At 45.3% G+C, this 21,855-nt stretch overlaps 2 protein-coding genes across 6 annotated transcripts in view; one reads left to right on the top strand and one right to left on the bottom strand.

Moving 5' to 3' along the window:
* The window catches only part of LOC140632541 (uncharacterized), a 106,058-nt gene extending 97,242 nt beyond the window's left edge, over positions 1 to 8,816 (bottom strand). For all 4 annotated transcript variants that reach the window (XM_072824656.1, XM_072824655.1, XM_072824657.1 and 1 more), the window contains exons 1-6: positions 8,659 to 8,816; positions 7,693 to 7,880; positions 7,213 to 7,403; positions 6,596 to 6,780; positions 3,859 to 3,963; positions 1,132 to 1,505 (exon numbers count right to left, since the gene is read on the bottom strand). In XM_072824656.1, the coding sequence (XP_072680757.1) occupies positions 1,132 to 1,505; positions 3,859 to 3,963; positions 6,596 to 6,704 (588 nt within the window). In that variant the 5' untranslated portion in view covers positions 6,705 to 6,780; positions 7,213 to 7,403; positions 7,693 to 7,880; positions 8,659 to 8,816. The remainder of the gene's footprint in view (positions 1 to 1,131; positions 1,506 to 3,858; positions 3,964 to 6,595; positions 6,781 to 7,212; positions 7,404 to 7,692; positions 7,881 to 8,658) is intronic.
* Positions 781 to 11,964, top strand: ISL1 (ISL LIM homeobox 1). Of its 2 annotated transcripts, XM_072824652.1 has the most exons (6): positions 781 to 1,114; positions 2,074 to 2,263; positions 4,988 to 5,247; positions 7,107 to 7,393; positions 8,592 to 8,759; positions 10,816 to 11,964. In XM_072824652.1, exons 1-6 carry the CDS (start codon positions 1,087 to 1,089, stop codon positions 10,930 to 10,932), a joined length of 1,050 nt encoding a protein of 349 aa, XP_072680753.1. In that variant the 5' UTR covers positions 781 to 1,086; the 3' UTR covers positions 10,933 to 11,964. The 2 variants fall into 2 exon arrangements, 1 of the variants encoding a protein (XP_072680753.1); XR_012030141.1 differs by lacking the exons at positions 781 to 1,114; positions 2,074 to 2,263; positions 4,988 to 5,247; positions 7,107 to 7,393; positions 8,592 to 8,759 and adding an exon at positions 8,770 to 8,935 and having other exon boundaries at positions 10,816 to 11,813.
* Positions 11,965 to 21,855: the final 9,891 nt, after the last annotated feature.

Raw genomic sequence — 21,855 nt, 5'->3', positions numbered from 1 at the left:
CTCTTCACCTCCCACCCTAGCTTTTTTTTTTGGGGGGGGGGGGCTCTGAGGTCGGTGGTTAACGGAGGAGTGGGGTAGCTTGAGAGACCATGCCCCTGGGCTTATTCGTGCGGTTCCCGGTTCTTCTCGCCCTTGGGCGGCAGCTCCCTGCGCGCCGCGCGCAGCCAGTTCGGGAACTCCCCCTCCCCGGCGGCCCAGCCGCGCCGCGCCCGGCGCTGTGAGCTACAGCGCGGGACCACAGCGAGCCGAGCGGCCCGTCGTTCCAAGTCGCCCCCTTTCCTAGAGCCCTGGAAGGGCCTCGTCGGCAGCAAGACCTACCCACCAGCCACTCGCCACCGGCGGCAGAAAAGCGCCCCGCGCGCAGCACGGCCGGCCGGACTGCGGGGAGCCCAGGAGCGCAGGGCGGAGGAGCGGCGCGGCGGGCGGCGGGCGGCGGGCGGCGGGGGCGCCGGCGGCACGGCCGGGAAGGAGCGCGGGAGGGGGAAGGGGAGGGAGGGAGGGAGGGGCGGGCGCGGGGAGGGGGCGCGGGAGGCGGAGGGGGAGCAGGAGCAGGAGCGGGAGGCCCCGAGCCAGCGCAGCCGGGCCGCCCGAGCCCCGCGAGGGAGCCGCCCGAGCCCGGAGCGAGCGGCCCGGGCCGGGAGCCCTAATCCTCTCCCGCGGGCTCTCGGAGCGGTCAGTGGCGCGCGGCGGCGGCGAGGCTGAAATATGATAATCAGAACAGCTGCGCCGCGCGCCCCGCAGCCAATGGGCGCGGCGCTCGCCTGACGTCCCCGCGCGCAGCGTCAGACCAATGGCGATGGAGCTGAGTTGGAGCCGAGAAGTTTGAGTAAGAGATAAGGAAGAGAGGTGCCCGAGCCGCGCCGAGTCCGCCGCCGCCGCAGCGCGTCTGCTCCGCCAGCTCCGCCGGCTTAAGTTGGACTCCCCGACCCGCGAGGGCGCGGCGCAGCCGGGCAGCGGCCCCCCGAGCCTTGGCAGCCCCACGCGCCACTGTCTCCCACTTAGCCACAGCTCCAGCATCCTCTCTGTGGGCTGGTCACCAACTGTACAACCACCATTTCACTGTGGACATTACTCCCTCTTACAGATATGGGAGACATGGGAGATCCACCAAAAAGTAAGAGGCTATTTTACCTTGCGGGGCTCGGTGTGCTGTTCTTGTGCGGGGGTCTCTCTCAGGCACGGGGGCCAGGAGCTCGTCCGAGTTGGAGTCGCTGCCTGCAGAGAGGAGAGAGAGAGAGGAGGAGGAGGAGGAGGAGGAGGAAGAGGAGGAGGAGGAGGAGGAGGAGGAGGAGGAGGAGGAGGAGGAAAGGTGGCTTGCTCTCGTTTGCCGCCACGCCTGCATGCTTGCTGTCGGTTCCGATCTTCGGGAAACTGCTCGTGCCTCGCGTTTGAATTCGCCCGTGCGCGCTCCAGGACCCGAGCGCTACTGCTGGTGCTGGGCGGTGGTTTCCTCCTCGGGGCCCCGGAGCTCTCCGAGGAGGTTATTCTGTTGCAAAAGGTGCCGCCTGCACATACAATACCCGGAGATGTGAATTAGCATTAGACTTGCAAAAGAGAACGAGTGACAACTGTATTGATGTCTGCTCTTGCTAACAATATCCAGCCCTATGTGCTATTAAAGAGCATGCTTCGTGGAAAATATAAGCGTTCCCTTAACGCTGCTAGTCAAAACCTTTTCTTTGACTTGACTTCTCCATAATCTTTCCCAATGATTACGGCAAAGAGGGAGGAGGGGTGGTGGTGGTTGGGGGGGGGGGGCAAGAAATACAAAATGAACGGGTTTGATTGCGTGCTAGGCTTACAAATGTAAGACTATTCAAATCTGCATTTTACATATATTCCACCTCCTTTTTAAAATGAGTCAGGGTTTTGATGGCACACTTCAATTACCATCCCAAAGTGCAATACTCTTTAAAAGAGAGAGAGAGAAAGAAAGGAGGGAGAAGGAAGAAGAAAAAAAAAAAAAAAAAAAAAACCTCCCAGAGTACGCCCTATAAGAGAACGACACTAAAAGTGTGTTTATCTCTGTAGGAAGTAAACGGTTAGTCAATCATGTATTTATTTTCATTTCAGAAAAACGTCTGATTTCCCTATGTGTTGGTTGCGGCAATCAAATTCACGATCAGTATATTCTGAGGGTTTCTCCGGATTTGGAATGGCATGCGGCATGTTTGAAATGTGCGGAGTGTAATCAGTATTTGGACGAGAGCTGTACGTGCTTTGTTAGAGATGGGAAAACCTACTGTAAAAGAGATTATATCAGGTACGCCATTTACATTGCTTCCCTAACTCTGAGAGTTCCCTGTCTCTCCCTACTCCTTTTTAAGTATTTGATGTAGCTTTGTCTTTTTGTGAAGTTTGCCTTAGTGGGGTCCAGTGTGCAAAAGTTATCTTTAAGGACGTTGCACAAATTAAACTATTCTGTTTATTCCACTTTTTAGGGGGGGGGACCCCACAAACTCAGTAGTGGCTTTCGTAAATTGGGTGGCGTTGAAGCTTGTTTAATTGCTCTTGGAATTGGCGATGCTCAAATTATTTTCTTCTTTCACCCTCCCCCTCCCAAAACAAACAAGCAGAAATTTAAAGATGGATAACTTGGGGTTTCTAAACTTTCTTTTTGAAAGGTTGGTTTTTATTGTATCGTACAGTGCAGTGTTTTTCTCTGTTCATTAATTTATTTCAATAGTTCAGTATTCTGTTAGTAACTGACAAATTCTGTGGAGATGTCAATGCAATAGGCGAAATAAAAGTTTGACCTAAGGATTTTTAGAAGTGCACTTTGAAAGTGCAAATAGAAATATTGCCCCCTTTACTTTTAGGGTAAGAGTCCTTTCTTGGAAAATTTCAAAACCAACCCAAATACTCCCTGCAAAAAGACCGGAAATTTAATCTTTTTAAATATTAACCCTTTGGTGACATCTGACTATCTTTTCTTTCTTATCTTATCTGAGCTGATGAATTAGACAGAGCAGATCAAATTGCCCATCATCTGTCTACGAACAATTGGTATATTTAGATAATTGAACAGCTTCCTTTCTCACATTAAAATCTGGTAACTGATAAAATGAGCGAATTGCCCATACTGACAAGACTAAAACCACACAGGGAACATTCTGAGTTTTTTTTTTTTTCTTCCAGTTTATTCTATGCCTAAAGTTCATGCTTCACAAATCTCAAATTTTCTCTGACCTGTGTATATGTACGGCAGAAATTCCATCTTCTGCCTTAGGAAACCAGTAGACTTCCTAAAGAAAATTTTATTGTTTTAATAACAAACAAGAGATAACACCTTCTCTATTCTGTTAAATGATATCAAAATATTATATACTTTTTAAATGTCTCCAGTGGCTAGTAACAAGTAATTAGCTTTTGTAAGGCATAGAATTTCTGGAGCTGAGAACTTAAAGTTTAGTCAAGAGTTAAGTATGCAGTCACAATTTTTACTTGTTTGTCTAGTGTCCAGCACTTTTTCGTCTTGTAAAATCATGAAATAGAGAGTATAATCTTGATAGGTAAAACTGAACAGTGCATGTAAGGGTTTATTAATACTTTGCTGAGGGGGGGCAGTGGGAGGAAATAGGGGAAGTGGGGAACTGGAGGAAGGGGAGGGATTTTCCAAATTGTTTGGTCACAGGCAAGGTAAAGTCCTCATCCTATGAAATGGAAGATCTCACATAGAGTAGGCGGAGGGAGGAAAAACTTTTGAATCTACCTTCTAACCTCTGACAAATGAGCTGTTTTCATTGTTTACTTGATTAGTGTGTGAACTCAAGATTCTAGAGAGGGAGAGCTCACTTTGCACCTCTAGGACTATCTTTCCTCCTGTGGAGATAGTGTTTTGCTCAATTACATACAGACCTTCACGTAGCCAATTCTTGCGTACACATTTATAGAAGGAGCCGATAGCTTTTGCCTTTTCCCCTTCAGTCTCTCTCGGTTGTGTGCGTGTGCCCCTTTGAACTCCTATAGTTGTAAAAGCAGAACACAGAGACTATTTAGATTTCTGAATGCCCTTCTTCCTTTTGGGGAGAGAGGTGCCCTCCCTCCACCTCGTGTGGATCTTTTCCTCTCCTGGATTCTATTTGTAGGAATGCCCCCGCTTCTGTTATTACCGATACACAGGGGGGGAGGGGGCAGGTCAGTGCTGCCTAGGTGGAACCTACAAGGATTGTCCCTTTGTAGGAAAGATCAGGAGCAAGAAAACCCTTAGAAGTGAGTCTTTTCATTTTTCTGGGTGGTCATGATTCTCAAGCAAACTGAAATAGAGGTAGATGCTTCAGCAACTTGTAAAAGATTGAGGGAGCAGGAGCAGATTTTCAATATAATAATAAAAGGAAGAATGGAAAGGAAACTTTCTGTTAACATTGTTGCCCGAGGAAAAAATCTTTAGTTGGGGGAAAAACTGCAACGTGCTTATTGTGCAGAAGGGGAATCTGGAAACCCTCAGAGGTTTCATTTTGTTACTCTGTTGTGCATCTCTGTGTATTTACAAATGAGTGGGGTGACAGTCTCATCCCCTAACCTTTCTTTTTTCTCTTGGAAGGACTTTTTGTAGCAGTTTTAGAGACATTTCTAGCAGCAGAAATTGGGGGATAGGAAGGCAAAAGTGTGGGGCCAGTGGCTACTAGAGTCCCCCCTGCCTCCTTTCTGCAAAGAGCTGCAAGGGTTACCCTGGGCCGGGGCTAGAACAGAGGTCCAGGTTTCCAACCCGTCCAACATTTTTACTTTAGGGGTATTCTGAATTAAGGAGGTACTGACGGAGACACAGAGGTTCATAAGAAAGGAAAGGGAGGATAAAAGACCAGAAGGAGAAGAGGGAGAAACCAAATGATTTCTTTCCGCCCATTCCCAGCTGGTCGGCCAATGCAGATTTCAGGGTCCCGTGTGGCCGGGGGTCCTCAGCAATCTCGGGCCGAGGCAGTGCCGGCTTAAAGTGATCCCCTCTTTCCGTGTTTGTCTCCCCGCCCCGGGCCGGCCGCGCGCTCAGGTTGTACGGGATCAAATGCGCCAAGTGCAGCATCGGCTTCAGCAAGAACGACTTCGTGATGCGCGCCCGCTCCAAGGTGTACCACATCGAGTGTTTCCGCTGCGTGGCCTGCAGCCGTCAGCTCATCCCCGGGGACGAGTTCGCGCTTCGGGAGGACGGGCTCTTCTGCCGCGCGGACCACGACGTGGTGGAGAGGGCCAGCCTGGGCGCCGGCGACCCGCTCAGCCCTCTGCACCCAGCGCGGCCGCTGCAAATGGCAGGTACTCCTTGCCCGGAGGGAGGCCGCCGGGGGAGGCTGGCGCTGGGCTGGACCAACACGGCCCGGCCAGTGCGCGGGCCCCCGCGGCACCCCTGGTAGCCACGGGGCAGTGGCTGCGGCAGCGGCTGCGGCCCACAGCCAGGGGAAGTGTTCTCGGAGCAGTTTGCCCTGGACTCCGCTCTTTTGCGCAAGATTCGGTGCACTTACTGTCTCCTCAGACTCCCCTTCCCCAGCACACCTGTACGCATCTAAATATGCGTACACATGAATGTACACCACTTGTGCATACGTGTATACACACGTCCAAACAGTACTTCCAGTTTACCTTGGCCTCCAAACCGGGGCTTACTGAAAATGGGCTTCAGCTCCCCGCCAGGTAGTCTTCCTGCCGCTGCCTAATTAAAGGGGTGGAGCTCTGGGCCCCCGGAGCTTCCTCCTTTAACCCAATGAAGGAAGCTTAGGTGGCCCTAAGTCATTTAGTCTTTCAAATCCTTTTTCCTTGCAACTGCCCCACACTCTGAAATATTTTTAAAATTTATTTTTATCCTTTTGTGAAAGAGTGGATGTGAAAAGATACAGTCTCAATAACTGCAGGCCATTGCGCAGAGCTGTAATTTAAAACTGTCAACAAGCTAATCTGCAGTAATTGCCTTTTAAAGGGAGCCTGCCTCTTTAAACCATTCATTCTGTGTGATTTGGTGAGAATTTCATCTTCAGGCCTGTCGCCCTAACACTAAATTGACCCAGTAGGTTTTGACCTGACCCTAGGGGTCCTGAGAGGTGCGGGATTTGTACCATACATTTCAGAGAGCCCTTTCAGGGAGAAGGAGAGTAGAAACTCAGCAAGATTGGCCACGAGGAGGCCTTCCCTGAGGAGGCAGACAGTGTTTCCAAAACCTTACTTCCCTTCAGGAATAAGGGAAGTACCTCTACCGCTCAGGAATAGATCTACCTGGGGCATTATTAAAGTATCAATTCTCGCTAAACACTGACGGAGAGGAAACACAGATCTGTGCACTCTGCTTTTTCAGAAGCTGTAAGGCTTCTGTTCTGGGGGGGTACACGACTAGCTTGCACAGGGGCAAAGACAGAATGGCAATTTCAGTTCTGTGCAACCTGTGCTCGGCTTTGTGGGAAAACACAGAAGAGATGGAAATATTGGGAGGCAGTCAGGAGACAGAACTCTCCCCAGCTGTCATTTGTCCCGAACCCAGGCAACTCAACAGTTTCGGTTTTCCTTTGTACTGGGTCAGTCCATCTCATGAACAGCCAGGTAGATTTAGTGGAAAGATCAAGGACGGGAGTTATGGCTGAAATACTGAATTTCTTTAGCTCCGTGGCTTGATTACCCTCTCTGAACTGAAGTTCAAGGCTTTCTGTCAGAATTCTCTTTGACCTTTGCATTAGAGACCTCCCGGCTTGTATAGTGTCTCTGGCTGACACTGGGGTGTTCTGCATTTCCTTCCCATGTACAGTCTGTGGCTGTTGTCCAGGAGTCTGGAGGCGGTGGGTACTCTTGTAACCTGGGACCAGTCTGGGTATGAGGACGGGCAAAGAGGGAGGAGAAACAATGCTGAACAGTGCTGCCCCAGAGAAGTGCGCCCCTCTGCTAAGGCTATGTTGATAAGAGCAGGGGTGGAGGCTGCGTTCTGAGCCTGAATTACTCAGCATTGACCTCTCAGGTTGGAGAGCCAGATGTTATTCTCCCTTTTGCTTCCCTGATCCCCACCTCTGCCACCCCCTGCTTTGTTTGTCGTGGCTGCAAAGCACTGGCCATTGTCTGGGAGCAGCTTGTGAGGGCGAGCCACCCAGGCCTGCGCTCGCTGCTCACCGCGCCCCTTGCCGTCCCTTGCCTCGCAGCCGAGCCCATCTCTGCCAGGCAGCCAGCCCTGCGGCCCCACGTCCACAAGCAGCCAGAGAAGACCACCCGTGTTCGGACTGTGCTGAACGAGAAGCAGCTGCACACCTTGCGGACCTGCTATGCCGCCAACCCCAGGCCAGACGCACTCATGAAGGAGCAACTAGTGGAGATGACGGGCCTTAGCCCTCGTGTGATCCGGGTCTGGTTTCAAAACAAGCGGTGCAAGGACAAGAAGCGGAGCATCATGATGAAGCAGCTCCAGCAGCAGCAGCCCAATGACAAAACTGTGAGTGGCCCTGGGACCGGGGATATGGAACTTGAGTGGGGAGCAGAGCAAATGCACGAGGTGCAAAGGGCTGCCTAGGTTGGCCTGCAAGTGGGTTCCCTCCTGCTTAAAAGCAAAAGCCAGCAGCCCCTTACCTCCTCTAGCCAGGCCCAGGCCCCAGGGGAGAAGCAACTGGCAAGGGCCCAGTGTAGAGCCCTGTACCTCCACCCCAAGCCCATGTGAGTGGGCTTGTGCCCTTCAACCTGTCCCCCACCAGCAAACACCCCTGCACTGCTGAGCAGGGGGCAGCAAGGCCTGACCCTTTCTGACAGCATTCAGGTTGTCAGTTCCTCAGGCACCAGAGAGAGAGAGACACCTCCTTGGCTCCCTGTCTAATTCAGAGGTGGATGGGTGGGTCGTCCTGGCGGTGGACCCCCTCGGTGTGTTGCTTGAATCTTGACAAGGCCTGCCTCAGTGCCTTCAGACCAGTGAGATCCACCAAGGTGACCTGCGAAGATAGGACACCCTCTACTCTAGTTCAAGTCCAGGCCTCCAGAGATATTATTATCCACTGTCATCCCAAGCCCATGGCAGCACCCACTCCACCAGGATTTCTGGTTGAGTTAAACTAAAGAGGTTCTCTTTCTTTTCTTTTTACCGCTTCAGCCCTATTTTTAAATCCCATAAAACCCCTGCTGTCATTAAACTTGGCAGGCCAGCCAAGCCTGTGCCGGGGCACTTTTTAAGTTGGTAGTAGCACAATAGTAGCCAGACCCAAATGCTTGGGGGTGGGGGTTGGCTCTGTGAAGAGAAGTGCCTTTGCCTGTAGAAAGTGTAACTGAAATGGCCCAGAAAACCCACCATGTCCAGAGGCTGCAGCTTTCTGCCCCTGTGACACTACCGCCTGTGAAGGCAGATGGGAGGAACTGAGATAAAATGTGGATTTAAAGGGAAAGGAGAAAGTCAGAATAGATATTAATTTAGTAAGTTCCAAGCAGACCTACTAGTCCCACCCACAGAAGCAGAAAAACAAAATACAATAAAAAAAAAAAAAAAGAAACCCTCTGGCTAATATCCATACATGCAGCAGATTAACTGAGTCAATAGTGGCCACTATATAGATAAGATAATGCTAGGGTATATTTGCTTAGCCTCTGCGGACAATGGAGGGAGGGAGTTTGGTCATTAACGTGTTGGGATTGGGGGGGCCTATTCACAGAATATCCAGGGGATGACAGGAACTCCCATGGTGGCTGCCAGTCCAGAGAGACACGATGGTGGCTTACAGGCAAACCCAGTGGAGGTGCAAAGTTACCAGCCGCCTTGGAAAGTACTGAGTGACTTCGCCTTGCAGAGTGACATAGATCAGCCTGCTTTTCAGCAACTGGTAAGTGTCAGCTCTCAGAGTGAGGAAGCTGAATCTCTAACAAAAAGAAGATTCTGGTTTAACTGTCACACAATGAAAGATTCCGAGGGGAGGGTGCTTCCTTGGCCCCAAGGCTGGGGAGAGATGAAGGAGGCTTGGCGAAGAGGAGACAAGCGCTCAAGGGAAACAAACTTCTTGTGAGTCCTTTCTCTGAGTTCATAATTTGACCATATAGGTTGAATTTTTTCTCAACTGGGCCCGCTTTGAGGGATAACTTCCAAGGTGTCTAATTAACTAGACATGCATAGGAAGGTGTACAGGGTTGCAAAATCATGTATCTTAGACTTTTAGAGCTGGAAGGGACTTTTACAAGACCTTGTCATTTTGATCAGCAATTAGTAAATTTACTCTCTCCTCCGCTCCTAGAGAATGGTGTATTTAAAGACCTAAATTGAGCTGTTTATGTTAATAACCGATGTTGTAAGACATAATCAATGTTATTATCAATGAGCAGCAGGCACCTGTGTGGGTATGATTTTCAAATATATCAATAAAGAGTTCAGTTATTTAAAGACATGATGGATACTTTCTGTTATTAATACCCCTTTCTGGGACCAACCTAATCTAAAATGTAGGATTACTTTAACATTTTAAGTGTATGAGTTCAGATGTTATGCACAGTCTCATACTGTGGGGCATGTATAGCCAAATGAACATGAGTTCTACCAATCAGAGACAACACGTAAAAACCTGTTAGCATTAGTATGTTTCATACATCCAGAGAAGTGAAAATTAACTCACCATATGCCTACAAAAGGCTTAAGGGTCCAGATAAACAAGAGTATTATATATATATACTTAGTGATATGGCATATATACACCTACTTTTTTCTTAAATAGTCAACGGTCCTGTAGAATTTTCTTCTGTAAAACCAGATCTATTCTAAAAACTTGTTTCTTTCTTTGGAAGTAAAACTTTAGTTGAGGTTAGTTTTTTACCCTCACATTTACCTGGAGAACATTTTCTTTCTCTGTGGTGACAGTTAGGTAATAGGTCAGAGGCAGTGGTTACAAGGACTTGGTCCAGGTTTACATTTGTAAGTGGGCCAGTCTAGAGGCTAGGCAAATTTGAGAAGCCCCTTGACCTCTCCATGGGAAAGTTTAATAGGATAGAAAGGAAGGCAAATTCTGGAATTAGGCAAAAGAACTTATTTAAAGTGAGAGTAATCTTATGAGTTATTTGAGCAAAACCTGGATCATAGAAGGCAAGTCAGAGGAGGGTTCAGGGCAGCCAAGTGTTTGTACCTTCTAAAACTTTAGTGTTAGATGAGAGCAGTGGGAGGGAAGCCAAGGCAGGAGGGGGTTATAGGGGTAGAGTGGAGAAAGAGGTTTCCAACAGCAACACAATACTTTCGGTTTAAAAGAAGGAGCCAGATATTTATATTGCGATGACGTTATAATATATGGGTCTCCTCTCGGAAGGAAGAGCCTGATTTAAAGAGAGAAAAAGAAAGAGAAAGAGAGAAAGGCCAAAAGGCAGCAGGACCAACAACAAGGAAGAAAGCCCACGCTGTGAACCCTCTGAGGAGTTAATCATTGTTCTGTGGAGCCTCTTCTGAATCTCCTGTCACACGATCTGAGCGTGTGTTATGGATTTTCCAACTCAAGAAGAGAGGCTTTGATGCCTGGAGACTGAGGACTTGCCTGCTCCCAGGGCAACATGTAGCCAGCAGGATAATTTTATTTCGAGCATGCATGGTAGAGTTGCGATGCCATTTTACAGTGGGAAACACATTTGTCCTTAAATAATTTAACGCAACACAATGTTGGGAATTCAGTTTCAGTTAAAACAGAGATCTCTTGAAAGATGGGAAAGCGAGAGGATTTCTTCTCAAGTTCTTTTCTTTGTGGGCTTTCTTTAAGCCTGTTAAAATTCAGTTATACATGTAGATCTTTATCTGCATATCCATCTACACACAAAAACACTTGCACGTACCTATACACATATGATGAGCTTATAATCCTTTTAAGAATACAATCGCAGCCTCCTTTATTCATTTCTCAACCTTCTATGCAGGTGAATTTTTCAGAAGGAGGACCGGGCTCTAATTCCACTGGCAGTGAAGTGGCGTCGATGTCCTCTCAGCTCCCAGATACACCTAACAGCATGGTAGCCAGTCCTATTGAGGCATGAGGAACATTCATTCAGATGTATTTTTTTCCCTGTTGGAGAAAGTGGGAAAGTATAATGTTGAACTCCGAAACAAAAGTATTTAACGACCCAGTCAATGAAAACTGAATCGAGAAATGAATGCTCCATGAAATGCACGAAGTCTGTTTTAATGACAAGGTGATATGGTAGCAACACTGTGAAGACAATCATGGGATTTTACTAGAATTAAACAACAAACAAAACCCAAACCCAACATACGCTATCCAATGACCTTAGGAGTACTGAAAAAAAAAAAAAAAGACGTTTTTAAAACGTAGAGGATTTATATTCAAGGATCTCAAAAAAAGCATTTTCATTTCACTGCACATCTAGAGAAAAAGCAGAAATAGAGATTTTCTAGTCCATCCTATTCTGAATGGTGCTGTTTCTATATTGGTCATTGCCTTGCCAAACAGGAGCTCCAGCAAATGAACAGGAAGAGAAACTGGCCTCCTTGGCTGAAAGAGTCCTTTCAGGAAGGTGGAGCTGCATTGGTTTGCGATGTTTTTAGTTGACTTTAACAAGGGGTTAATTGAAATCCTGGGTCTCTTAGCATGTCCTGTAGCTGGTTTCTTTTTTACTTTTGCCCCTCCCCCTTCTTCGTCGTCCTCTTTTTTTTTTTTTTTTTTTTGAGATCCATCCTCTATCAAGAAGTCTGAAGCGACTTTAAAGGTTTTTGAATTCAAATTTAAAAACCAACTTATAAAGCATTGCAACAAGGTTACCTCTATTTTGCCACAAGCGTCTCGGGATTGTGTTTGACTTGTGTCTGTCCACGAACTTTTCCCCCAAAGATGTGTATAGTTATTGGTTAAAATGACTGTTTTCTCTCTCTCTGGAAATAAAGAGGAAAAAAAAGGAAACTTTTTTTTTTTGTTTGCTCTTGCATTGCAAAAATTATAAAGTAATTTATTATTTATTGTCGAAAGACTTGCCACTTTTCATGTCATTTGACATTTTTTTTGTTTGCTGAAGTAAAAAAAAAAAGATAAAGGTTATACCGTGGTCTTTGAATTATATGTCTAATTCTATGTGTTTTGTCTTTTTTCTTAAATATTATGTGAAATCAAAGCGCCATATGTAGAATTATATCTTCAGGACTATTTCACTAATAAACGTTTGGCATAGATAAATAAATAAATGCAGTGATCCAGGGTCCCTCTTTTATATGTTTACAAGTAAGCCATTAAAATGTCTGAAATTAAGAACTGCATGTGCATGGGGTAAACTGACATACAATAGGTGTGATATTTTATTGCGAATAGTTAAGGTCCAACTTGCAGTTTGCATTTTAACAGTTGAATCAAAACTGGTTGGAAGCCTTTGGTTCTCAGCTGTGATGTTAACTGTCTTTTTTTGAAAATGAGGGGCTATCCCGGTCCGGCACCCCCACCTCTCCTTCCTCCTCCTGGCTCTTTTCTTGCCCGACCCACCCCACCCCAAATAGGAAGAGGGTCCAGCATAAATGGGTTTTGATTCGGAGTCACTCTTTTATTTTCTGGGAGTAAGTGCTTTATACCAAAGTCTCCTGCTTAGGATTGTTGAAATGACCTATATTTCCAGTCTCAGCTCTTGCTGCGAGAGAGCCTTTCCGCCTAGTCAGTGAGCTCTGCCCATCATTTACCAGGGGCGGCTGTCAGCCGATTGAGAAATGCTGCTTTACTTGCGCAGGAAGAGCAGGCCGAGGGGAGAGAGAGTTTTCTCAGCAATTCCCAGACCAGTGAGCGTGGGTCTTTTCTTGTCCTGTTCCCCACCCCCGCCCTCCCCCGACTCCGATTCCGGGACCCTTAAGGGCTGCCCGGCCGGGGCGGAGGAGCGCGGGGGAGGCCCTTCGGGGAGCCGCGGGCCGCGGCAGGCCCCCTCCGCGGTCGGAGCGACGTGCAGCGGCGCTGCCCCCCACCCCATCACCTCCACCCGGGTATTTGCAGCAGCTCCAGTGCGAGCGCCCAAACCCAGGGGTACGTGAAGGGCCCTGCCCCAAATCAGGCTTCTTGGTGCTTCTTGGTTTGCGGTGTAGAGCTAGGATTTGGGGCTCCACCCTGTCCCCTTCTCTTCCCCCACCCCCCGGATGATACTTTGACTCCTTAGAAACTGGGTTCATTTGTGTGCGCGAGTGTCATGCCGTTTTAAGTATGTGACAATTCTTAATAAATAGGAGGGCTAACGTACCCTCGTGGTGTGTCTGGCGGCGCGTGCCCCTGCGGGCCCCTGACCGGGGCGGCGTGGAGGCCCGGCTGGAGACCGGGTGAGCCCCGCGGCCCCGGGCTCTCCAGTGGCTTTCACCCTCTCCGAACCTGCCGCAGGTCGGGAAGCGAGCCTCAATTAGCCTTTTGTTTGGCATCGTTCTACATAACGGGTTAATTACAGGCTCTAACGTGGGGGCAGAGAGAAAACAAACTTTGCATTGAAAATGTTACAGTGCATTAGACATGCCCGTTGATTACTTTGATTGTTGTGTCTAATTCTTCACCGAGGGGTAATAATTTGGCCCGCGGTAATAATGGCTTGTGGTCTTCAGTTGAGAAAAACAGGAGTTGCGTCTTATCTCACACAGATCTTCTGGATAGATCTCTCTCTCTCTCTCTCTCTCTCTCTCTCTCTCTCTCTCTCTCGTTTCCCATTTCTCCCTAATCCTTCCTATTGGACTTGGCTCTTTTACCTTTAGACTCATTATTTGCCCACCTTTTCAGTTTTCCTTTTTCTTCCCAGGACACCTGGGATAGCTAACTGATAAGTGCAAAGGTGGCAAGGTCAACGTGAATATTGGTGTCTGCATAGTTGCTAAAGGCCCACGCCTTAGTTTGGAAACCATGAGGTGCCCTTTCCCAGCTGTAGCCTTTGGTGGACTCTGTATAGGTTAGATGGGAAATAGAAACTTTTAGGGTTTGAATGCAACGGAAGGACTTAAGTGAGGCACACATCTTTGTGATGCTTTCTTATCCTGACAATTATTCCCAAGATTTGGGGGGGGGGGTGGAGGGGTGGGGAAGGAGATGATGTTTTACATATATAGATGTCAGACTATTCTGAGGTCCACAGCTTGAATTTAAGTACAGTAATTTGGGAAGGGAGTGATGAACGATTTGGTTTCACTTGCTAGATTCAAGATATTTGTTGCCTGATGGCTGAGAATGGATTGATGGGTCGATAGCATTCTAGTTCTTGTATTATTCATATGAAAGGTGTGTTCCCTTCTAGACTCCTCAGCATGTGCTCTAAAATGTGTAGCTGAAATGTCTCCTTGTTTGCAAACCATCTCTTGCACATACTCTCCTTTTCCCAGCACACCTCTGGAGACCTAGCTTTAAGCTGTGCTCTTCTAATGAAATTCCTCCTGTTTGCTATTATCTTTGATCCTCCCTCCCCTTATTACTCTGAATTCTTCCTTCTGGACATTATGACTCATTTCCTCCAGCTTCTGCAAGCTAAAACTTAATGCAACTAAAAACATCCAGGACACTCTCCTTCAATCAGGCAATCCGTATCAATATCTATACTCAGAGAGGATACCCCCCTCATTGTTTCAAAGCAATAACAACTTCTGTTTCAGTCTACTGTCTCTCTTTCCTTCTCATTAAATGGACCTGGTTTTCCTTACCATTAAAAAAGGGTCCTTTCTAAGTTAGAATCATATTTGAAGAGACTTTTTTCTTCGTTGAAATAACATTTCTGGTTATTTGACATTCTTCGTGGGTGTGTGTACCCACTTACCAATTCACAAGGTTTGTTTCTTTCTTTCTTTCTTTCTTTCTTTCTTTCTTTCTTTCTTTCTTTCTTTTTCTTTCTTTTCTTTCTTTCTTTCTTTCTTTCTTTCTTTCTTTCTTTCTTTCTTTCTTTCTTTCTTTCTTTTTGGTTCAAGATTAAATAAATGACTGTAATACTCTGCTGCTATTCACCCTAATAAGTTTGTTAAACTCATTGCATTTACCTCTTTCTTGGTCTATCTCAGCCTTTTGACTACTAGCTAAAAGACAATGTACTTTTAAGATAGAAGTACTTGGCATTTCCCTAGCACCTTGACTCTTTAAACCATAAGATTGTTCTCATTGAAAAATCTCTTGTAAATCCCATATGGATTTATTTAGTCTTTTCCATTTCCTTAAAAAAAAGAAGAAAAAGTTAAAACTGTCCAAACCACCAGAAGAGCTAAGTTTGGATATAACTCAACCAGTTTGTGTGAGTCCCACCCCTAGTACAAGTAAACTAAGCAGAAAGTACTAATTTTTTTTATTTGTAAAGTTTAGTCAATTTTTGTAAGAGAGATTTATAATCCAAATTATGCTTGAGTTTTATTCATTAAGGACTATATTTACTTCTTTTCTGCTTATCAACAATTAAAGATTAGTCACAACAAGGAAAGTCCAATCTTCTTTGGAAGTGCGGAGAGAAAAGGGTAAAGGATTTTTGCGTGTGTATGTACCTTTATTTAAAAAGTGTTACTTTCGAAAATGGCCCCAAATCTCGAATTCTCGTTAACTATTTCAAATAAAAACAATTAACTTGTACAGTGTGGGTCAATATTTTTAAACTAAAATGCAAGTAGTTAATTCAGGGCGCTGGCAGCCGAGTCTGTTTACTGATCTTTTCTGATTGTTGTTTTCTTGATAACTGAGCAAGCCACTGAATGGCTGTTTGAGCCCAGGCGCCACAAACATAAACTTCACAGCTTACAATGTCCCAAGTCGTGATGGAGGATCTCTCCACACCTCCCGGAGACTTCTGAAGTGTAGACAGAGAAGTTGGTTCACAGGGAGCAGAGGAGGGGGAGGGGCGGGAGGGAACGCTGCTGAGTGTTTGCTGTGAGCATTGTTACTATCACATCCTTTAATTTTTATGGCGCTTAAGCTGTTAGCTCTGAGAAGCCAGTTTCTGTGCCTTGGAGAAGCCAGTGTCTCCCCAGAGCCTCACTTAAAGACTCCTTGACCCTTTATTTTTTAAAAATCTATTTTTTCCAATCTTTCTGCCTAATTACCCTTTGGGAAAGCGCTCCGTGATGATAAGCAAAGCCTTCTAAAAAAGAAACCTTGTCCCCCCCTAACCTCCCATTCCCCCAAAGCCCCCATCCCCCCCTCCAAAAGGCAACGCCTAGATCGACGTGGGGTAAGATTGCTCTCCGCCAGGTGGGGGGAAACGCACTTCAGGACAGTCCTGTGGGAGATTCCACTTCGCCCTCTCCTTGCCTGGGATCCTCTTTCCATCCCATTGATTGAAAGTTCTTGCTTATTTCAGGGTGGCGTTGCTGATGGACTTGATTGAGGTGGCTGCTTATTTTTGCCGACCCCTCCTAGGGGTTCTTCGCTCCGGTGCGTCTCCCGTGGGTGGGTGGGTGGGTGGGTGGGCGCGGAGACGCGGGGACCCGACACCGGTCTAACCAGCCCCGCGACTCCTGCGGGCAAATCAGCCCTTGATCCCTTGAAGGAGGGACAGTCGCGGCCCGGGAGAGGAAAAGAGGGTGTTGCTGGGCCCTTCTCTTTCAGGAGTTGATCAGGTTGGCAGATCTGGAGGGCTAATCCAAACAAGGCGCTTGACTTGTGAGGTCGCGAGTCTAGACAGAGCTGGTGGCTCGGCGGCTCCTTATCTGTGCCTGGAATCAGCCGAAGAGGCGCTCCCCCGGCCCACTGCGCCCCGCGCGCCCTTGCCGGAGCCACCGCTCGCCACAGACGGCACAACAAACACAGCACCTGAGGCTTTACAGCTCGCTTTATTGTTTAATGGGAATGCTGCAAAGCAGTCGTTTGTGCTCTTGGGCCCGCGCCGCGGCCGCTTCGCGTTCTGGCCACCGACTGTGTGTGTGTGTGTGTGTGTGTGTGTGTGTGTGCGCCCCCGGCACTCGCGCCCTGCCTCCTGCCCCGGCACCCAGGCCCCGGCGGGGCCCCCTCTGTATGCTGGGCCCCGAGGCGGAGCGGGTGGGTGCAGGCGCTGGGGGAGAAAGCCTAGGGCGAGGTGTCTTGGGCTAATCCAGGATCTCCTCTTGCTGCCTGGAAATGACAGTTCTGCGCTAGAGCCATTTATGGTTTGCGGGGTCAGTGAGCTCTGACTCAAGGGCGATCAATAAAAACATTTAGTTCAGTAATATGCTGCTCCCCACCCCACCCCCCCGCCCGCCGCCACCTCTCAATGTACCGAGAAAGATGCGTCACCATCTCGGACAGGGTGTCCCTGAGCGGCCGAGCGCCCTTTCTTTCCCCAGGAGCACAAAGAAGTGACGTGGCTCTCCAGTGTTTTCGTGACCGCTTCACTGGGCAAACCATGGGTCTTCCTTGATCCTCCAGCTGGCTTCCACCACCGAGAAGCTGGCACTGCCATCCAACTGGGAGCAAGGGCACCACTGGGAACAGAGCTTGCTTGCAGTGCCCTTTTTGGAAGGACAAATAGCCAAGCTTGGGGATTCATAATCAAGGATTTGTGGCTCGCATTTCAGATTAATTGAGGTTAAATTAATTATATTTTTTGTCCTCCCCATTTTTCTCTTGTTTCAGAAAGGAGGGAGAGTTTCTAGTTACATCTTGTTATTCACTATTCTTGTAGTTTGCAAACAACATTCTGTGTGTGTGTGTGTGTGTGTGTGTGTGTGTGTGTGTGTCATTGTCTTGGAATAGATAATATTGCCTCCTTTGAAAACTAACCATAGATGTGGGTGAGAGTAATTTGGTTATGTGCTTAATGTGGTGGTAATACAAACACCACCATCTCCCAGTTTTGGAAGCACCACAAATCCATATCATGCTTTCTCCCTGTCTGGTCTCAACCTCACAACTGTGTGTTAGATGAAAAAAGACAAAATGTGACAAAACTCAAGTTTCATGAAATTGACGAATTTTAGTAGGGATTTTTTTTTAATGCTTTCTGCAGAAAATAATTCTCAACTGTACTCAGGCACTGACTTGTCTTGTTCTCATGGGTAAGGGTTGCTGTTTATTTTGACCTGTCACAAATACAACGTGTTGTTTGAAACTTGTTATACTTAGCAGGTATATGGAGATAATGCTAGACAGGCCACTGAATATGATAAAGTAAAATATGGTGGGAATCAACTTTTAAGGGCTATGTAGGACTTTAATTTTTAAAACCTAGTAGCTTTTTAAATTAGTATTCCTTCAAAATGTTCTGTTTGCTCATAGTCCTGTAATACCCAGCAGTAAACTACTTGTTCAGTGAACAATAAAGGTATGATTGACAAAATGTTACTTGTGCAGGTTCTATCCTGCAGTCATTTTGATAACTTAAATTACCTATATTCTTAATTAGTTTTAAATAAATTTTCTCTTCCTTCGTTAAAAAAAAAATGCCCACACCCAGATAAAAACTTTTTGCCTTAAAATTTTCAATGATTACTTATTGAACAACTATTGATTTGGTTTTTGGTATGTACAGAAGGTTTACTTTAAAAATAGCTTTAGCAAAGGAAAAAGCATATTTGATTTTGGGAGAGGACTAGCAGGAAACAGAAAAAAATGAGATAGATTTGTGAAAAAAGCATATATACTTTAAAACAGTATATTTTAAGCAACACAGGGAAAAATACTTATGGATCAAATAGTGAAAAAAAATCTCATTTTAAACTCATAAAATATACCTGCTAGTTATTTAAAATTTTATACCAGTAGTTAAAAAATTTTGTTATGGTATATCAATTCTTAAAAAGAAATACTTGAAATTAAAATTGCCTGTCAACCCAAGTACAGTTAAGATATAATTCCTAAAACAAGATGGGTGACTTTATTTGTAAAATGCAGTAATTTGTTTCCACCAACAGTGAATGCTGAGTGTCTACAAGGACTAATTGTGGAACATATAGATTATCAGTTTCTGGAGAATGAAAATGCTTAGTAAATTTTGAAATAATTCACTTTCCGCAGTAACACATGGAAATATCTTAGAGATCACTACTTAGAATTCTGTATTTGTATCAAAGTACATTTCATATTTTTAAAACTATGATGTATCCTTGAAGTCTTTACAACTTCAGAGACACTAGTCACTCTTGCATTTTCTGCATGGACAAATTTCTGCCCATTTACGAGAAGTTAAACACTTGGATGAAAGATGGTATATCACCAATAAAACCTCACCTTTTAGTTCTGTTATCCCATCAATGGATTCATAGGTCTCATTAACGTTAATGGAAAATGTCTTTATGTGTCATGTGCAAAACAGCACGTGGAGATATTTCACCCAGCAATGTCTTTATAGCAAGTATGCTAGGGCTAAAATGACCTAAAAAGTCGTTTCCATCACATCAAAGCCCAGAGTGTTAGTCTTGCAGGTGCAAATGAGCATATGAAGTGGCTGGATTAGAATTGGCTTTAACACCAGATGTATTATTTTTTTAAAGGGCCTGAAAATACTCCCACCCCCTTTTAGAATTTTTGGAGTAACTTTATTTAACTAATAGTTCAGAAATATTTCTGCCAGGCAAATCCAATAGATTCTCTACCAGTGAGACCTGGGACCAAAGCTGGTTATATACTGCTTACTCAACATATAGGAAGTTGTTTCCATTGAATTATTTACCAGAATTTGAGTGACGCTTTGTTTATTTGTTTTCATTTTGTAGTGGTGATGGACTCTATGAAATCATTCTTGTGGATAAATATATGCATTTGTAACGTGTATTATGGCAGCCTTTGGCCGTGGTATAGAGTTTTCTCTAGGGCAAAGCTAAGTGGCTAGCCTCAGAATAGGATCTGTAACATTACAGAATTGAGTGATGGTCCAAGAGTATAAATGATAAATGTTATTCATCATGAGTGTTGTTTTGGTTTTTCAAGTTGAAATATTCCAGAATCGCTTAGTCTACTGACTAAGAATATTTTAAATCTTCTTTATAAGGAATATCAAGAAAGGAGGTGGTTTCTCCTAGAGCAAAAGATGCAGGGTGGTTGTTTCTGCCATGACATGACACTTTTCTATCTGTAAAGCACTTTACAGTCATTCGTTATGCATGAGAGTCCACAGAGCCCATTTTCTTAATGACCTCTATACCTGTTTCTCAGCACAGTTCTCTATTTCTTCTTCTTTCCTGCATATGTTTAAGAGCAGAACATCAAAGAAGCAATACTCTGTCCTTGATGACTTCAATGAGGACTACATTAGATCAGAGAATGGAAACTATTTCGTAGACATTTTCAGTGATGCCCACTCTCCTTACTTCTAGGAATTGAGGGGAAATGCTGAATGGTGATGCGGGTGGATGCAATAAATTAGCAAAACTATAATTTATCTCCTGAAAGTAGTGATTCTCAAACTTTGATTTCAGGACCCCTTTGTACTGTTCAAAATTATTGAGGATTTCAAAGAGCTTTTGTTTATGTGGGTTATGTTTATTAATATTACTATATGAGAAGTTAAAAGTGAGGACTTTGAAATATCTATTATTTATTTAAAATAACATGTTACCATAAATAACTTTTTAAAGAAAAATAAGTATAGGTCACAAAACAAGAAATTTATTGAGAGGAGTCGCAGAGTTTTCTAATTTTGCAAATCTTTTAAGTATTTGGCTTAATATAAGAGAGCTTAATCCTCATATCTGCTTCATTATTCAATCTGTGGCCATATCTCACATTATGTAGCCTTTGGAAAACTCTATGTCCATTTGTGAGAGAATGAATGTAAAAAGGTAAATAATGTTTTAGCATTATTATGAAAAGGGTTTGACCTTATAGACCTCCTGAGAAAGTTTCAGGGACATCCCTTCAGAGGTCCTCAGAACATATAGTGCGTACTTCTGCCTTAAAAATGGGCTTTTAGGGCAGCCTGGGTGGCTCAGCCCTTTAGTGCCTGCCTTTGGCCCAGGGTGTGATCCTGGAGACCTGGGATCCAGTCCCACGTCGGGCTCCCTGCATGGAGCCTGCTTCTCCCTCTGCCTGTGTCTCTGCCTCTCTCTCTGTGTGTCTCTCATGAACAAATAAATAAAATGTTGTGTTTAAAAAAAAAAAACAGGCTTTTACAGAAAGCTAATAGAGAAAGTATTGTTTGACAGACTTTAATTGCTTATATAATGCTCTAGTGATAAAGATTTGTTTTCAACCCAAGTCCGAGCTTTATTTTGTGACTTTTAAGTTCCATCATCAACTACTGATCTGAGAGTCATTTATATCCAGGGCCTTGAAGAAAAAACATATTGTGATGCTATATAACTGAAAATATAAGTCTCCTTCCTAAAAAAAAAAAAATCTAGGAATGACAAACCTATGAATGCGGACTAGTGCATATAATATGTACTGGACTCCTTTATCTTTTTATCCTTTATCCCCATGTAGTTATGGAGACTGATGAGAACTAAAATCCATAACAAATAATTCAGATTTGGCATAGGTAGAAATTGCTAGCCACAGCAGTCTGAGACAAGGAATTAAAAATAGTTATAATTTGGAGAAGTCATTTGGTTTTTGGAATGAGATAAGCTTGTGAGATGAAAGATTGAAGGCTTGAAAAAAAGCAAGTCAAGGATCATAGCGGTTTCAGGCAAGGGATGGACTTTTTTATAGGCAGCATGAGGAGAAAAGGAAAGCATTGGTTTGAGAGATATTCTGAGAAATTGACTAATGTGGAGGAGACTGGCAGTCGCCCATCTACATTTGTTTTCCATTTCTTTATAAGCACATGCATTGGCCACATATCCTAGGTTCCCTTACAGTTGGAGGGTGGTGCACATGACCATCCTTGGTGCACATATACAGAATATTGACCATCCTTGGTGCACATCCTTGCCAACAGAATATAGGCAGGAATAATGTAGGTTACTCTAGCCTTGGGGGTGTGCTTCCTTTATGTTCTATTTTGCGTTCCCGCTAGCTGGAACCCATGAAAGTCCAGCTTTAACTGGGCAGATGATGAAAGTGCCCTATGGGTATGATGGGACAACATGATGGAAATAACTAATGTTCTAAATAACTTTGA

This window comes from Canis lupus, chromosome 4 (genome assembly GCF_048164855.1).
Source record: "Canis lupus baileyi chromosome 4, mCanLup2.hap1, whole genome shotgun sequence".
NCBI classification, from domain to species: Eukaryota; Metazoa; Chordata; class Mammalia; order Carnivora; family Canidae; genus Canis; species Canis lupus.
Note: the sequence above shows the minus strand (reverse complement) of the source record. Positions and strands in the feature narration are given on the sequence as shown.